The sequence below is a fragment of the Ranitomeya variabilis genome, chromosome 2 (assembly GCF_051348905.1).
Source record: "Ranitomeya variabilis isolate aRanVar5 chromosome 2, aRanVar5.hap1, whole genome shotgun sequence".
Lineage (NCBI taxonomy): Eukaryota > Metazoa > Chordata > Amphibia > Anura > Dendrobatidae > Ranitomeya > Ranitomeya variabilis.
Window position 1 is genome coordinate 821411031 of NC_135233.1, and position 14416 is coordinate 821425446.

General features: G+C 41.8%; 1 protein-coding gene across 2 annotated transcripts in view; it reads right to left on the minus strand.

Moving 5' to 3' along the window:
• The window catches only part of GFRAL (GDNF family receptor alpha like), a 165452-nt gene that overhangs the window by 38488 nt on the left and 112548 nt on the right, over window positions 1–14416 (minus strand). For both annotated transcript variants that reach the window (XM_077290012.1, XM_077290011.1), the window contains 2 exons: window positions 9807–9863; window positions 793–1123 (listed from right to left, as the gene is read on the minus strand). In XM_077290012.1, coding sequence (XP_077146127.1) covers window positions 793–1123; window positions 9807–9863 — 388 coding nt within the window. The remainder of the gene's footprint in view (window positions 1–792; window positions 1124–9806; window positions 9864–14416) is intronic.

Here is a 14416-nt window from a genome sequence, read left to right on the forward strand (position 1 = left end):
TGTGTGAAGAATAAAAAAAATGATGCCAATCCAGTATATCACATAACAATCAATTCACAACCACACTGACTCTGCAGGAACCGAACATCCCTATCATTTGCAACTTTGGATTATTATTTACAGACTGAAACTACACTTTAATTTCAACGTGGTTCAGCATTGCAGTAGTACACCACAATGAAGCTAGGCCTTCTTATATCCTCATGTGGAATGAATAGTGAACTCTCACCTCCTATTCATATGCTGTAAAATGCTAAACTGGCACTCCCTAGCTGGCTCTCATCTTTTATCATCCCTGTCGTGGTCCCTCCTGAATTAGAGCATGTTATGTGATAGATGCAAACATTATGGTATAACCATAAATACTATAATTAATGCTGCTAGCCAACTCTTTGAGCCTTCAGCAGTGTGTGAAATTGTGGCAGGCATTTAAGTGATTAATTTCAGTGATTAAGAGTTTTAATAATTTAAAAAAATATATCTTGCAACCTTTTTGTATATTCTTGCATCAGACTTTTTCTCAGTCATTACTCTTAGAATTTTATGAATAAATTGACTAATGGTTGTTACTGATTGTAGGTTTAGTCAGACATAGTAGAGTTAGCGCCTCAGATCCCAAACTGTGTACTTTGTAAGACACATCACCATGATAAGGGGAACATCAATATGATAATTAAGGGAATAACAATGAAAAATGCACAATTCAAAATTCTTAGAAGTATTTACTAAAACCGACATGTCGGAATAGGACCTCTTTAAATATTCGAAAAATAATAAAGTAATACTACCAACCTGCATAATTCATTATCAAGGCAGCTTGATATCACATGAAGACAAGACACAGGAACATCAGAATGAGATGTGCATGATTTGCTATGCAGGACATCTCCAGCATGATGACATGTTTCATGAGATTCATTGCAATCACAAAAAGCCAGCATTTGAGACATATTGAAAGGCATAGTTTCATAAAATGACCGTATGGTTCTCTTGCAGTCTTTCACATTACATGCAGTGCCATTGACTTGACAAGCTGTCATTAGGGCAGCCAAGTGTCTATTGCACACGGAATCTATAACACACAATGCGGCAACTTCCAAGCATGATTTGCGACCTCCAAATTCTGTAAAGAAAATAAGCAATGCATGATGTGCATTGTGATTAATTGGAAAGCAAAAGACTGGCACACTGTCCTTTTAAAAGAATTGTGTGCTCAAAGAAAGCAGTCATGGTCCAGACTAATAGAGGTAGGAACCTCAGCACCACAAAAGAAAACAAGACTGTAGGACTTGCTGCAGTCTAAATTTATTTTGATCTGGCAAGGAGTCAAAAAGAGATGTGGTCTAGAGATGAGCAAACCTTTCAAGGTTCCGTTAGGTTCAGACTGGCGAAAGTCCCGATTCTCAAATTAGGGGCAGACACCAGGAAAAGTGGTATCAATTGACCCAGAGTACAAATGGTATAATTGTGCAGCATGGATGCCTCGGACAGGGTCTTGGACAGAGTTTTTGTTCCAGCATTTCTAGCATTAACATTGATCAGTCACAAGTGGATGAGTAAATTAAAAAGAAATGTCCCATATAAGAGAAGGCACTTCATTCACAATGAAACAAAAAAAAAAACCCATACATAAGGTGGAATGGGAAAATAAAAAGAATACCCCAAAATGCAGTAAAATATTACATTTTTATTAAATTGTTTAAAACCACAATGTAAACAAGCAGAGGCAGAAATGCCAAAAGGGGGATGCCAGGCAAAAGAAGATAGGGTATACTAAGTGAGGAGAGAGGGTAAATAAAAGTAAAATGACTTGCTCTAGCCAATTAATTAAACACCATATATCCGTATAAATCCACTTAAAATACCTATGTTATGGTGGCAGACATGCAGGCAAATCTAATGACAATAACACATGAAGATGAAAAAATGCATAATATAACTTCTGATATCGTAGACAGGTGAAGACTGCATCAGAGGTAAGTGTATACACAAATGCAATATTATCAGCTAGATACAGGGCTCATCAGATAAATTGTATAAGATAATTATTACATGTGTGATAAAAAGCCTGCCACTGGAGGTCTGCTCTTTTGTCCCCTCACCCAGATGCGTGATTTGCAGCCAGCTTCTTCCGGGGGCGTCCCCCTTTTTCAGCATTTCTGCTGCTGCTTGCTTACATTGTGGCTTTAAACAATTTAATACAAAAATATTATTTTCCTGCATTTTTTGGTTGTCTTCTTGTTCTTCCATTCCACTTAATGTGTGGGGGTTTTGCTGTTTCATAAGTGGACGAGTGACAGGTGTAGGCCTGATGCTCTGAGAGCCCTGACAAATTTAGGCAACATACATGAAGGAGACCCAACTTGGAGTCCAAACATTTCTAAAAATTATGGACAGACACCAGGAAAAGCGGCATCAATTGACCTACAGTATAAATTTGATAATGGCACAGCAGCAGTCAGCCACAGATCATGCATTAGGTAACATGGTCTGGGACAGCATTTACAGCTTTAAATTTAAGTTTAAATTACGATGAGGTGAGTGAGTGATCAGTGTAAGGCTGTTGTGCTGTAAGCACTGATACCTCATGCAACAGCTTAAACATTTTTTTTGCTCAGCCACACTCAGGTGGCCCAAATATCAGCTTCGTAGACTACTATTGATAGGGCTCATACTCATGTGAGGAAAATGGACAAGTGCAATCAGATAAAAAAAAAATCGGATAGCACGCTGACCAATGCTAAGCTGTGAGTCACAGCTCATCTGCAATTTTTTTCCCAGCTAAAATTGGACTGAGAAAAATATCACAGCATGCTGTGATTATTCTCGCATCTTAGAGACTCGCTAATGCAAGTAAATGGGTGCGAGAAAAAAAATCACATGGCACTTGGACCATGCGAGTGCTGTCCTATTTTTACACACCATTGTCCTTTTAAAAGCTGGCAATTCATCTGTCGCATACAGTAAAATCATAGCGTGATCCAACAAAATAGGACAGAATACATATATTTATATCTATCTGTTCTATGTACATATGTCAGTCACATATACAATTATTACAGTGCTTGTGTAGCCCAGCTTTCTGCCCAGTAATGGTGATTGGGCAACTGGCACTTGGGGACTACGAAGGCAATACACTTTTGCAAACCATCTGTATCCACTAGTCGGAAAGGCAGCATTGCTGTGGACAACAGATTGAACTTAGTTGAGCTCTAAGCTCTTGGTTTTTCCATGGGTAGGAGGAAACATACTTTCATGTGACAACAACTGTGGGACTGAGGGCTGGCTGCTGTGCTAAGAGTGGGTGGAGTATGGTGAACAACCACAAACTGCTGGACTGTGAATGACATGTAGGCAGAGCTATTATGCTGGATTGAGAAAGATATGCTGTGCTTGGTGAAACAAAAACAGTAGGCATCTCCACTTCCAAAACAGCTGACAGGCTCTCACTCACATCAACTGTAGGGGGGTAAACAAGAGGAGGTTTTGCAGCTGTAGACCTGTGTAAGAACACTTGTCATGGTGACAGATGAGTAAGAAGCAGCAGATGTGGTTGATGGGATAGCAAGTTGGTGGCAAGGCCCGCTAGTCAGTATTTTAGCGCAGTGAGATTCCCAGACTATGGCTTGTTGATCGCGCATGTTCTAGTTTATGCATGTAATAGTCAAATTATTGTAATTTTTGCCTCTACTGAGTTGTGTTTTTGCAAAGTTGGCCGTCATCCTCTGCAGTCTCAAAAAAGGCCCAGGCTAAGCAATTCTTGGCACCCTTGTGAACTGCAGACCCATGAACCCTGCTGGCCACTGCCAGAGTTGCGGCTGTGTATGCAAGGCTTGTCATGTTTGTTTCACTCCATGTCTATGCGGTATGCAGCAATGTAACCTGCTCATCTTCCTCCTCCTCCACCTCCACTGCTGAGCTACTCAGCTGCGTGCCTCTGGGTTCACACCAAATTGGATCTACAACCTCGTTGTCATCCACTCTGTTCTCCCACTTTTCGCCCTGAGTCACCCTCCTCTTTTTCCTGCCCTGACAGCACAGTACAGTCCACGTGTGCCTCAAGTATCTGAGTCTCATCAGGATAACCTCCACCTCTGGGGTTAATGTCTGGCAATGAAGGTCTGGATTCTTCTTGGACCCTACTTCCTCCATCCCCGGATCCAACTGAAAAAAAAATTGGACATCGGTGCAGATGCTTTTCTCCTTTTGATTCTGTGAGCAGATCTCATGGAATAGAATGTGTGACGATCTCTGCAGACTCGCTTATCTGTGGTTCCCCACTGTCAGTTGGGTGGTTGGAGAGTTGTGACGCAGGGAGGGAACAAGGGTAATTGGGGTGCCACCTCTGAGGATTGTACTGTGTGTGATGTTAAGTTGGAGGAAGTGGAGGAGATGCCACTTGATGCAGTGCTTGCCATCCACTGGAGCACATGCTCTTTCTGGCCCTTATCTACAAGGTGTACTGCTGTGTGGCAGCCAAAGAAAGGGAGTCGGGTAGCCCGTCTAGTAACAGATTTTGTCTGTTGTCTTTGGATAGGATGATATGGTGTTTGTTCAGTAGAGTTTTCAGTAACATTTCCACCTAACCCATGTACACCCTAAACACCAAGCTTCTTCCCCTTTCCTCTATAACCTCACTTTTTCCCACTCATGTTGGATGCACCCTTCCCTTCTTTTAACCAGCTATTTCACAAGGCCTAGGCCCAGACCTGTCAGCTACCTGTCTCTAAAATAACAAATTTGCTGAAATAGTGTGTCTGGAATACATTATTAGCAGAAAGGATTTAAATTTAGAAATGTGGGCTAGTGTCTGGAACCCACTATTAGCAGAAAGGATTTAGATTTTGAAATGTGGCCTAGTGTCTGGCCTACACTATTAGCACAAACAATTTAAATTCCTAAATATGGCCTGGTGTCTGGCTCAAACTATTAACAGAAAGGATTTAGATCCTGAAGTCTGGACTCCTTCCTGGACCACACTATTAGCACAAATGATTTAGATTCTGAAATATGATCTGGTGTATGGGCCACACTATTACCAGAAAAGATTTAGATTCTGAAGTGTGGTCTGGTGTCTGGCCCACACTATTAGCACAAAAGATTTAGATTCTGAAATGTTGTTTGGTCTCTGGCCCACACTATTAGCACAAATAATTTTGGCTCTGAAATGCAGCCAGGTGTATGGCACACACTATTAGTACAAACAGTTTAGATTCTGAAATGCACCCTGGGCTCTGGCCCACACTATTAGCAGAAAGAATTTGATTCTGAAATGTGGACTCCTGGCTGGACACACTACTTGCAGAAAGGATTTAGATTCAGAAATGTGGCCTGGGGTCTGGCCCACACTATTAGCAGAAAGGATTTAGATTCTGAAATATGGCCTGGTGTCTGGCCCACACTATTAGCACAAACTATTTAAATTCTGAAATGTGAACTGATGTATGGGCCACACTATTAGATGAAAGGATATATATTATGAAATGTGGCCTGGTGTCTGTCCCAAACTACTAGCAGAAACGATTTAGATTCTGAAATGCAGCCTGGTCTCTGGCCCACACTATTAGCACAAAATGTGAATGTGATTGATAGTCAGACGTGTTGGGACACAGAATTCCACAGGATTGGGGATATTCAGAAGAAGTCTTGGAGGCGATTAGATGAGGAGTGAATAAGTGTGGGGAGATAAGGAGGTCTTGCGAGGATTGGAGATTACGTGAGGGAAGATATCGGGAGATTAGGTTAGAGATATATGGAGGAGACAGGTTATAGATGGCTTTGTAGGTTAGTATTAGCAATTTGAACTGGATACTCTGAGGGAATGGGAGCCAGTGAAGAGATTTGCAGAGGGGAGAAGTGGAGGAGTAGTGAGGAGAGAGATGAATTAGTCGGGCAGCAGAGTTAAGAATGGACTGGAGAGAGGCGAGAGTGTTAGCAGGGAGGCCACAGAAAAGGATGTTGTAGTAGTCGAGGCGGGAGATGATGAGGGCATGCACAAGCATTTTAGTAGATTGAGGGTTGAGGAAAGGATGTATTCTGAAGATATTTTTGAGCTGGAGGTGACAGGAGGTGGAAAGAGCTTGGATGTGCAGTTTGAAGGACATGGCAGAGTTAAGGGTTACTCCGAGGCAGCGGACTTCCTGTACAGGGGAAAGCGTGATGTCATTAATTGTGATAAATAGGTCAGGTAAGGAAGATCTGTGAGATGGAGGAAAGATGATGAGTTCAGATTTGTCCATATTGAGTTTAAGGAAGCGAGAGGAGAAGAAGGATTATGAAATGTGGCTTGGTGTCTGACCCACACAATTAGCACAAACAATTTAGATTATGAAATGTGGCCTGGTTTCTGGCCCACACTATTAGCACAAACTATTTAGATTATGAAATGTGGCTTGGCCTCTGGACCACACTATTAGCACAAATAATTTAGACTCTGAAATTTGACCTGGTGTATGGCCCACACTATTAGCAGAAAGGATTTAGATTCTGAAGTATGGATTCCTGACAGGACCACACATTATCATGACTAAGGGTGCTTTGTCACCAGAAACGCGTTGATACTGTTTTTATTCCTGTTGTTGCTGATGTTTTTATCCTCCACATATATTATTGAAGTGAATAAAGGAACAACACGTTTTTTCACTATCTCGTTGAGCTGGATGTTTCCTTCTTCCTTCACACTATTAGCACAAATAATTTAGATTCTAAAATACGACCTGATGTAAAGCACACTCCATTAGTAGAAAGGATTTAGATTGTGAATTGTAGCCTGGTGTATGACCCACACTACTAGCAGAAAGGATTTAGATTCTAAAATGTGGCCTGTTATCAGGCCCACCCTATTAGCACAAATAATTTAGATTTTAAAATGTGGCCTGCTGTAAAGCCTACACTATTGGCAGAAAGGATTTAGATTCTGAAATGTCACCTGGCCTGGTGCTCACACTATTAGTACAAACAATTTAAGGTACCGTCTCACAAAACGAATTACCAACGATCACGACCAGCGATACGACCTGGCCGTGATCGTTGGTAAGTCGTTGTGTGGTCGCTGGGGAGCTGTCACACAGACAGCTCTCTCCAGCGACCAACGATCAGGGGAACGACTTCGGCATCGTTGAAACTGTCTTCAACGATGCCGAAGTCCCCCTGCAGCACCCGGGTAACCAGGGTAAACATCGGGTTACTAAGTGCAGGGCCGCGCTTAGTAACCCGATATTTACCCTGGTTACCAAAAAAAACAAACAGTACATACTCACCATCTGATGTCCGTCAGGTCCCTCGCCGTCCGCTTCCTGCTCTGACTGAGTGCCGCCGTACAGTGAGAGCAGAGCGCAGCGGTGACGTCACCGCTGCGCTCTGCTCTCACTGTACGGCGGCACTCAGTCAGAGCAGGAAGCGGACGGCGAGGGACCTGACGGACATCAGATGGTGAGTATGTACTGTTTGTTATTTTTTACATTTATGATGGTAACCAGGGTAAACATCGGGTTACTAAGCGCGGCCCTGCGCTTAGTAACCCGATGTTTACCCTGGTTACCAGCGAAGACATCGCTGAATCCGTGTCACACACACCGATTCAGCGATGTCAGCGGGACCTCAACGACCAAAAAAAGGTCCAGGCCATTCCGACATGACCAGCGATCTCACAGCAGGGGCCTGGTCGCTGGAACATGTCAAACATAGCGAGATCGCTACTGAGGTCGCTGTTGCGTCACAAAACTTGTGACTCAGCAGCGATCTCGCTAGCGACCTCGCTATGGGAGACGGGGGCTTTAGAAGCTGGAAGGTCAATTTCACACATGATCCTATCTATCTGAACTATCTGACTATTTGGAGCAGCAGCAGGAGCAGCCTCTCTGCGCTGTTACACTGACAAAATGGTGCAAAAACAACATGTTCACTTTTTAAATGGAGCGGGACATGTGACAGGCAGCTAATGACAAAGCCCTTCTGTCTGGAAGTTGTGGATGGCTTCCGCACCTTGATTGATTGACGGAATCTCCACACATTAAGTTAATTTTTAAATAAATACAGTCCGCCGCTACTCTGACCTCTCCCCATCCTCTCTCCTCATCACACACTTCTCCTCTGCTCATCATATAGCACCACTATCTTAGCCAAAGTTCTAATGAAAGCATTAATGAAAACTCGATGATTTACAGAGCTTTGGTAATTTTTTGACAAGTTTGAGGAAAAATGCTTCCAGTATCCAAACACGGATAGGAATGTACAACGGTACAATGTTCGTGCCGAATTTGAGACTGCCAAACATTTTCCAAACAATCTCTAATGTGGTCCACTCCATGCTGGATCAAAATAAAATTTACACTGCAGCAAGACATACAGTCTCATTTTCTTTTGTGGTGGTGAGGTTCCTACATCTGAACATTATGATTAACTCAGTAAAAATACTACAGTAAATGTTGACAAGAAATAAAAATTATTTTATGTAGCATTGCACACAATACTGATTTAAGAGAAAAAATATAGAGAAATATAACAATAAAACATGTTGTATAGCATTGCATAAGTATACAGTTAGTCCTCGGGTTACAACGGTCTCGAGTTACATCGTCTCGTGGTTACAACGCTTTATACGAGGCCTCGTTCCGACTTACACGGTTTGCGTCGTAAATCGAACTACATGCAACTACGTGCAGTGGCAGAAGAATAGAGTCCAGTACTGTACACTGTACCCGGTTACACGAGGAAAACGTTATTATGTAGGGTACTGTGTTAGGATAGGTGTTTGGATAGGCTAAGTGTTTGCAGTACTGTACTGTTATTATGGTACAGTACTGTATGAATGTATGGTCCGACTTACATCGAAATTCGGTTTACGACGCCGTGTAAGAACGGATCAACGTCGTAAGTCGAGGACTACCTGTATTTGATTGAGTTTCATGGCGCTCATTAAGTTTGTGGGTGGGTTAAACAGCATTATTATCACCATGTTGTAGGCACTTTTTTTATACTTTAAATCATTTTTTTACCAAAAGATCAGTTTTAATGACAGTCAAATCTTCTGGCATCCAAGCTTTTAGCCGTTATGCTGCATATAATAATTTGCCTTTTGTATCTGCAGCCATTAAGTTATGGATTGTTGAGTAGTTGATGAACAGATATATTCAGTATTTACCAATGTCTGAGAACATAACTTTACATTTCAATTTTATAGGCTAAAATATAGATATAAAATTTAATCTTTTTAAGTTAACATTAGATAAAAGAAGGTTAAACAGCCACAAATTTAATGATCTATTGATAAAAGATAGTTTTGCTGATGCAACCGTACACATTTTAGTTAATATTGGCACTTATAGTCACTTGAACTGAACAAAATCACCAGGCAAAGGATGAACAATTATTCTGGATATGCTTTTTCAAAGAAAGATCATCCTTGACAGATGTTTCATTATCAGATAAAATAAACTTAACATGACCAATTTGGTTCAAAATGACAACAAAGTGTCATTGATAGGCTAAAACAGTGTAAAATGTCAACTTTAGTATAATGTGTGCAAACACTTTTACTCGTTACAGATAGAGGGACCCAAAAATGTGTTTACCAAAGGATAATATCCAGGTTTTTGCTGAAACTGTGGATAAGAAACCTTACATTTACCGTAGTTAAACTTTTCATAAGAGTATACAATTAAATTTAACTGAATCTGGCATAAAATGTAAGACCTATTGTTGCTGTAAAAGGACTCGATACAGTTAGATGATTTTATAACTCGGTCCTTTTCATAATTATTGCTTTTTTTGTTAAGAAAAAATAAGTTATTTGTGAGATACATTACCCATATTTTTCAACGAGCTCATATCCCAATCTAAATTCATTGTCCCTTGAGAAGAATCTGAAAAAAAAGAAAAATACTATCTATGATAAAATGATTAATATAATACAATTCATGTTTATTCCATTTTTTCAATGTTTTAATCAATTTGTGACCTGTGATTCTGGGGGGTTTTTAACATAGTTTTTTCAGGCCAGTTATAGACTTTGCTGTGCTTTTGAGTTCACAGTGAATTGATTTGCTGCCAATTACATTTTTGAAGAAAATTCAGCAGAGATGGCAAATTTAAATTTCAAAAGATTTGCTCATTTTGAATTACTGCATATTGTCGAAGTAGTTTTATTTAAAATTTGATTACAGAATAAAGGATTGCTCACATTTCATTTTCAGTATGTACCAAGCTGAGCCAGATTAATCAGCGTGCTGTAGTGCACTATAATCAAAAGTTGATGCCTTCATAATGTATGTTTTATTTTCATTGTATGTAAGACTCCACAAGGTCAGAGGCCAGAGCCAGAGGTATGTATAACACATACATACTCTCAGTTCCCAGGTCTGAAACCAGTGAATCCCCACAGCGTACAGTGCTTGTGCTAGGGAAATTCAGAAGTCTGAAGTCACACAGAGTGACTGCAGACTTATCAGTTTTTACTGGACAACCCCTTTAAAGATGGGTGTTTGTAATACAACTATAGTAAAAGTAAAGGGAGAGTATTTTATTTTGTACTGACACATGAATAATACATTTCATTATTCCTATTATAGAAAGCCCATCATTGTCTTCTTTTACTGAAGCATTTGAAGCTTTATACTTTTCTCATTTTAGATGTTCTCTAAGCAATGAAGTCTACTGTAAAATCTATTAGCTACTATAGATGGGCGAACCTGCAGAGTAAAGTTCGGGATCTGTACCGAACACCTAGTGTTCAGACATGGACCCCAAACACAAATTTCTCCAGGACGTCCATATTACTGTTTGGGTTCAGCACCCTGAACACTGAGGGTTTCCCATGATGTCATCTGCACGACAGAGTGAGAAACTCCAGCGGATCTGATAGGTGGTAAGATTGGTAAGATCATTATTGCTGGTCAGAGAGCTGCAGTTCTCACACTGTCAGATGAACATGAGGGGGATCCACTCAATGTTTTTAAATTACTTAAATAAAGAATGAGTGTGGAGTCCCCCCTTTTTTGACACCCAGCCTAGTTAAAGCAGACAGCTGGGGGCTAGTGCTCTCAGGTTTGTTAAGGGCCATGGATATTGGCCCTCCCAGACTAAAAATAGCATCTTGCAGCCTCCCCAGACAGAAAAAGGCGCATCTATTATATGCACAAATTCTGGCGCTTTGTCCGGCTCTTACCACTTGCCCAAGTGGGATAATATTTGAGGGGTTGATGTCAGCTGTTTTATGCCTGCTGACATCAAGCGCACAGGTTAGTAATGGAGAGGAGTCTACAAGACACCTATCCATCACTAAACTCATAGTTAGATTGTAAAAAAGACAGCCAGAATAAAATTCTTTATTTGAATGAAACACACTGACACCCTTATTTTAAATAAAAATAAAAAAGCACAATTATGCTCACCTTACTCCCATTCCATTGAAACCCTTGTCCCCTGCAAAAAAGTAAAAATAATAAACAACCATATCTCTTACCTGTCTGAAGTTAAATTAGCAATAATGTCCCACGCCATAATCCATGTCTGTGATATATGGTTTGCAACCTGAATGGTGCCATGATGCAACTATCCAGGCTACAAAACAATGGTAGAATGAGGTGCTGTGAACGAAGCCTCAGTGACCAGCGGTGATGTCATCAAGGTTACCGCAGGGCACTAAGGCTTCGTTCCAACCGGCACTTCACTGTCAATGTCACCTCAATGAGATCACCATGAGCACCGTGAGCTTCTTATCCTATTCTTATCATGTTCTGGTACCCGGGTTCGCCCATTACTATTAGCTACTAATCAAAAACTGAAAGTCTGTACATTTTCTATAGATTTTCTACAACACATGTAGAGAGATACAGAAGAAAATATACTGTTAATAATTGGTTATCATATTATTTTTTGAAAGCGTAACCATTTTTGCAATTGCCAATAATTACATTGTGTTCAGAGTAAACTGTTAGCGATGAGTGAACGTGTTAGGTGATACTTGGATATTACCCGAGTATCTGAGTGCTCGGATGTGCTTGGCACACTTTCAGCATTATCTGGTGCTAGGATTAAATACTAGCCAAATTAGTTCGCACTGACGAGGGCCAACAGCCTGAAACATCGTGTCTGCGAGTTGAAATACTGATTTGGCTTTTATCCTAAGTCATATTGTGCAGCGCCCCAGAGTCCTGGTCGTTGCAGTACTGTGGCTCCGCCACTATGGGGAGCTATGGTGCGTCTGATGGCACTGAAGGAGTTCATCGGATCAGGTATCACAGACACCAATACATTTCACAGCCGGGCCTCCGGGGGGAGCTAAGGGTGCTATTCATTAGGCCACTCCCCACCATAGTGGGTAAACTGGGGGTCAGGCAGGAAGTTAGATCAGAAAGCTGACTGGGTTGGAACCAGGCAACACCTTGTGGCAGAGGGTGTTGTGGGGGAAGATACAGTAGGGTCTCTGTCAGGGGTGGGATCCTGACAGAGGCTTGGCAACAAGAAAGAACGTAACGGGACCAGGCCTGCTCCGGGTAGCGGCGGTACCCAAGGAAGGATTAGAAGCGAGATAGATTGTGCTGAGTGAGAAACGAGATCACGCAAAGGAGAAACACCAGTAGGAGTCGTGCTGTAAGACCGAAGCAACATCCTACTGAGGCGCACTACCGGTGGCCGGAACGCCGAGGGAGTATCATAACATTCAGCTTCAAGCAATACTCCAAACAGCGGCAGGACAGTCAGTCTAAGGCGGGCTGTCTAACATATATCACCTATGCAGTCTTGGGGGGCAACTTGTGGAGAGGGGCGACTCTAAGGTCATCAGGGAGGGACGGAGGATTAGCAGAACATCATCTAATCGAGTTGTGAGGGAACTTAAGAAACAGACACAACAGTTGTGGGGGACTTTCCGTAAGCACAGCAGGGAAGGACCACAACACATAGCGCTAGAAGGAAGGCACCGATTTCCACCTGTGAAGAGAACTCTGGAGGTGCCATTGGACCGGCCGGACTTGCGCAGCCTGGTGAACCGCATTCCGGACTGAGGACTCAGAGATCTTCAGTAAAGAGGTAAAGAGACTGCAACCTGGTGTCCTCGTTATTTACTGCACTGCACCACTACAGCGTCACCACCATCACCCATATCTATTATTTACTGTGCGCCCCACGGCAGGGTCATGGACCGGGGCCTAGCCGCCGTGACAACCCCAGAGCAGAGACTCTGTCAGGCCCGGTACCGGGTACCCCTCGGCCCTGCGGTGGTGGGGGCGCCGCAATTGCATGACTCGTTAAAGGGTTGATTGTGACTTCTAGGATTGCTACTTCCAACAGGTGGCGCTATAGAGTTTAAATCCTCTTTTTCTCTGAAGAGGCAATTTGCGGATTAAATACTGGAATAGCGCCCCATCAATTTAATACCTGTTACACAATCAATATACATGCATGGATAGCCTGCCAGTCACTGTAATACCGTAACAATCTTGGTATTGGCATTACTCTGATTGGCTGACTGCATTACCTCATCAGAAGTTATGAAAGGACTGAGGCCATCACACTCGGCTCACTAATGCCATTGCACCACTCAGGGACAAATCTGACATGGAGAAGGACTTGGGGATCCTAGTTAATGATAAACTTACCTGGAGCAGCCAGTGCCAGGCAGCAGCTGCCAAGGCAAACAGGATCATGGGGTGCATTAAAAGAGGTCTGGATACACATGATGAGAGCATTATACTGCCTCTGTACAAATCCCTAGTTAGACCGCACATGGAGTACTGTGTCCAGTTTTGGGCACCGGTGCTCAAGAAGGATATAATGGAACTAGAGAGAGTACAAAGGAGGGCAACAAAATTAATAAAGGGGATGGGAGAACTACAATACCCAGATAGATTAGCGAAATTAGGATTATTTAGTCTAGAAAAAAGATGACTGAGGGGCGATCTAATAACCATGTATAAGTATATAAGGGGACAATACAAATACAGGTCCTTCTCAAAAAATTAGCATATAGTGTTAAATTTCATTATTTACCATAATGTAATGATTACAATTAAACTTTCATATATTATAGATTCATTATCCACCAACTGAAATTTGTCAGGTCTTTTATTGTTTTAATACTGATGATTTTGGCATACAACTCCTGATAACCCAAAAAACCTGTCTCAATAAATTAGCATATTTCACCCGTCCAATCAAATAAAAGTGTTTTTTAATAACAAACAAAAAAACCATCAAATAATAATGTTCAGTTATGCACTCAATACTTGGTCGGGAATCCTTTGGCAGAAATGACTGCTTCAATGCGGTGTGGCATGGAGGCAATCAGCCTGTGACACTGCTGAGATGTTATGGAGGCCCAGGATGCTTCAATAGCGGCCTTAAGCTCATCCAGAGTGTTGGGTCTTGCGTCTCTCAACTTTCTCTTCACAATATCCCACAGATTCTCTATGGGGTT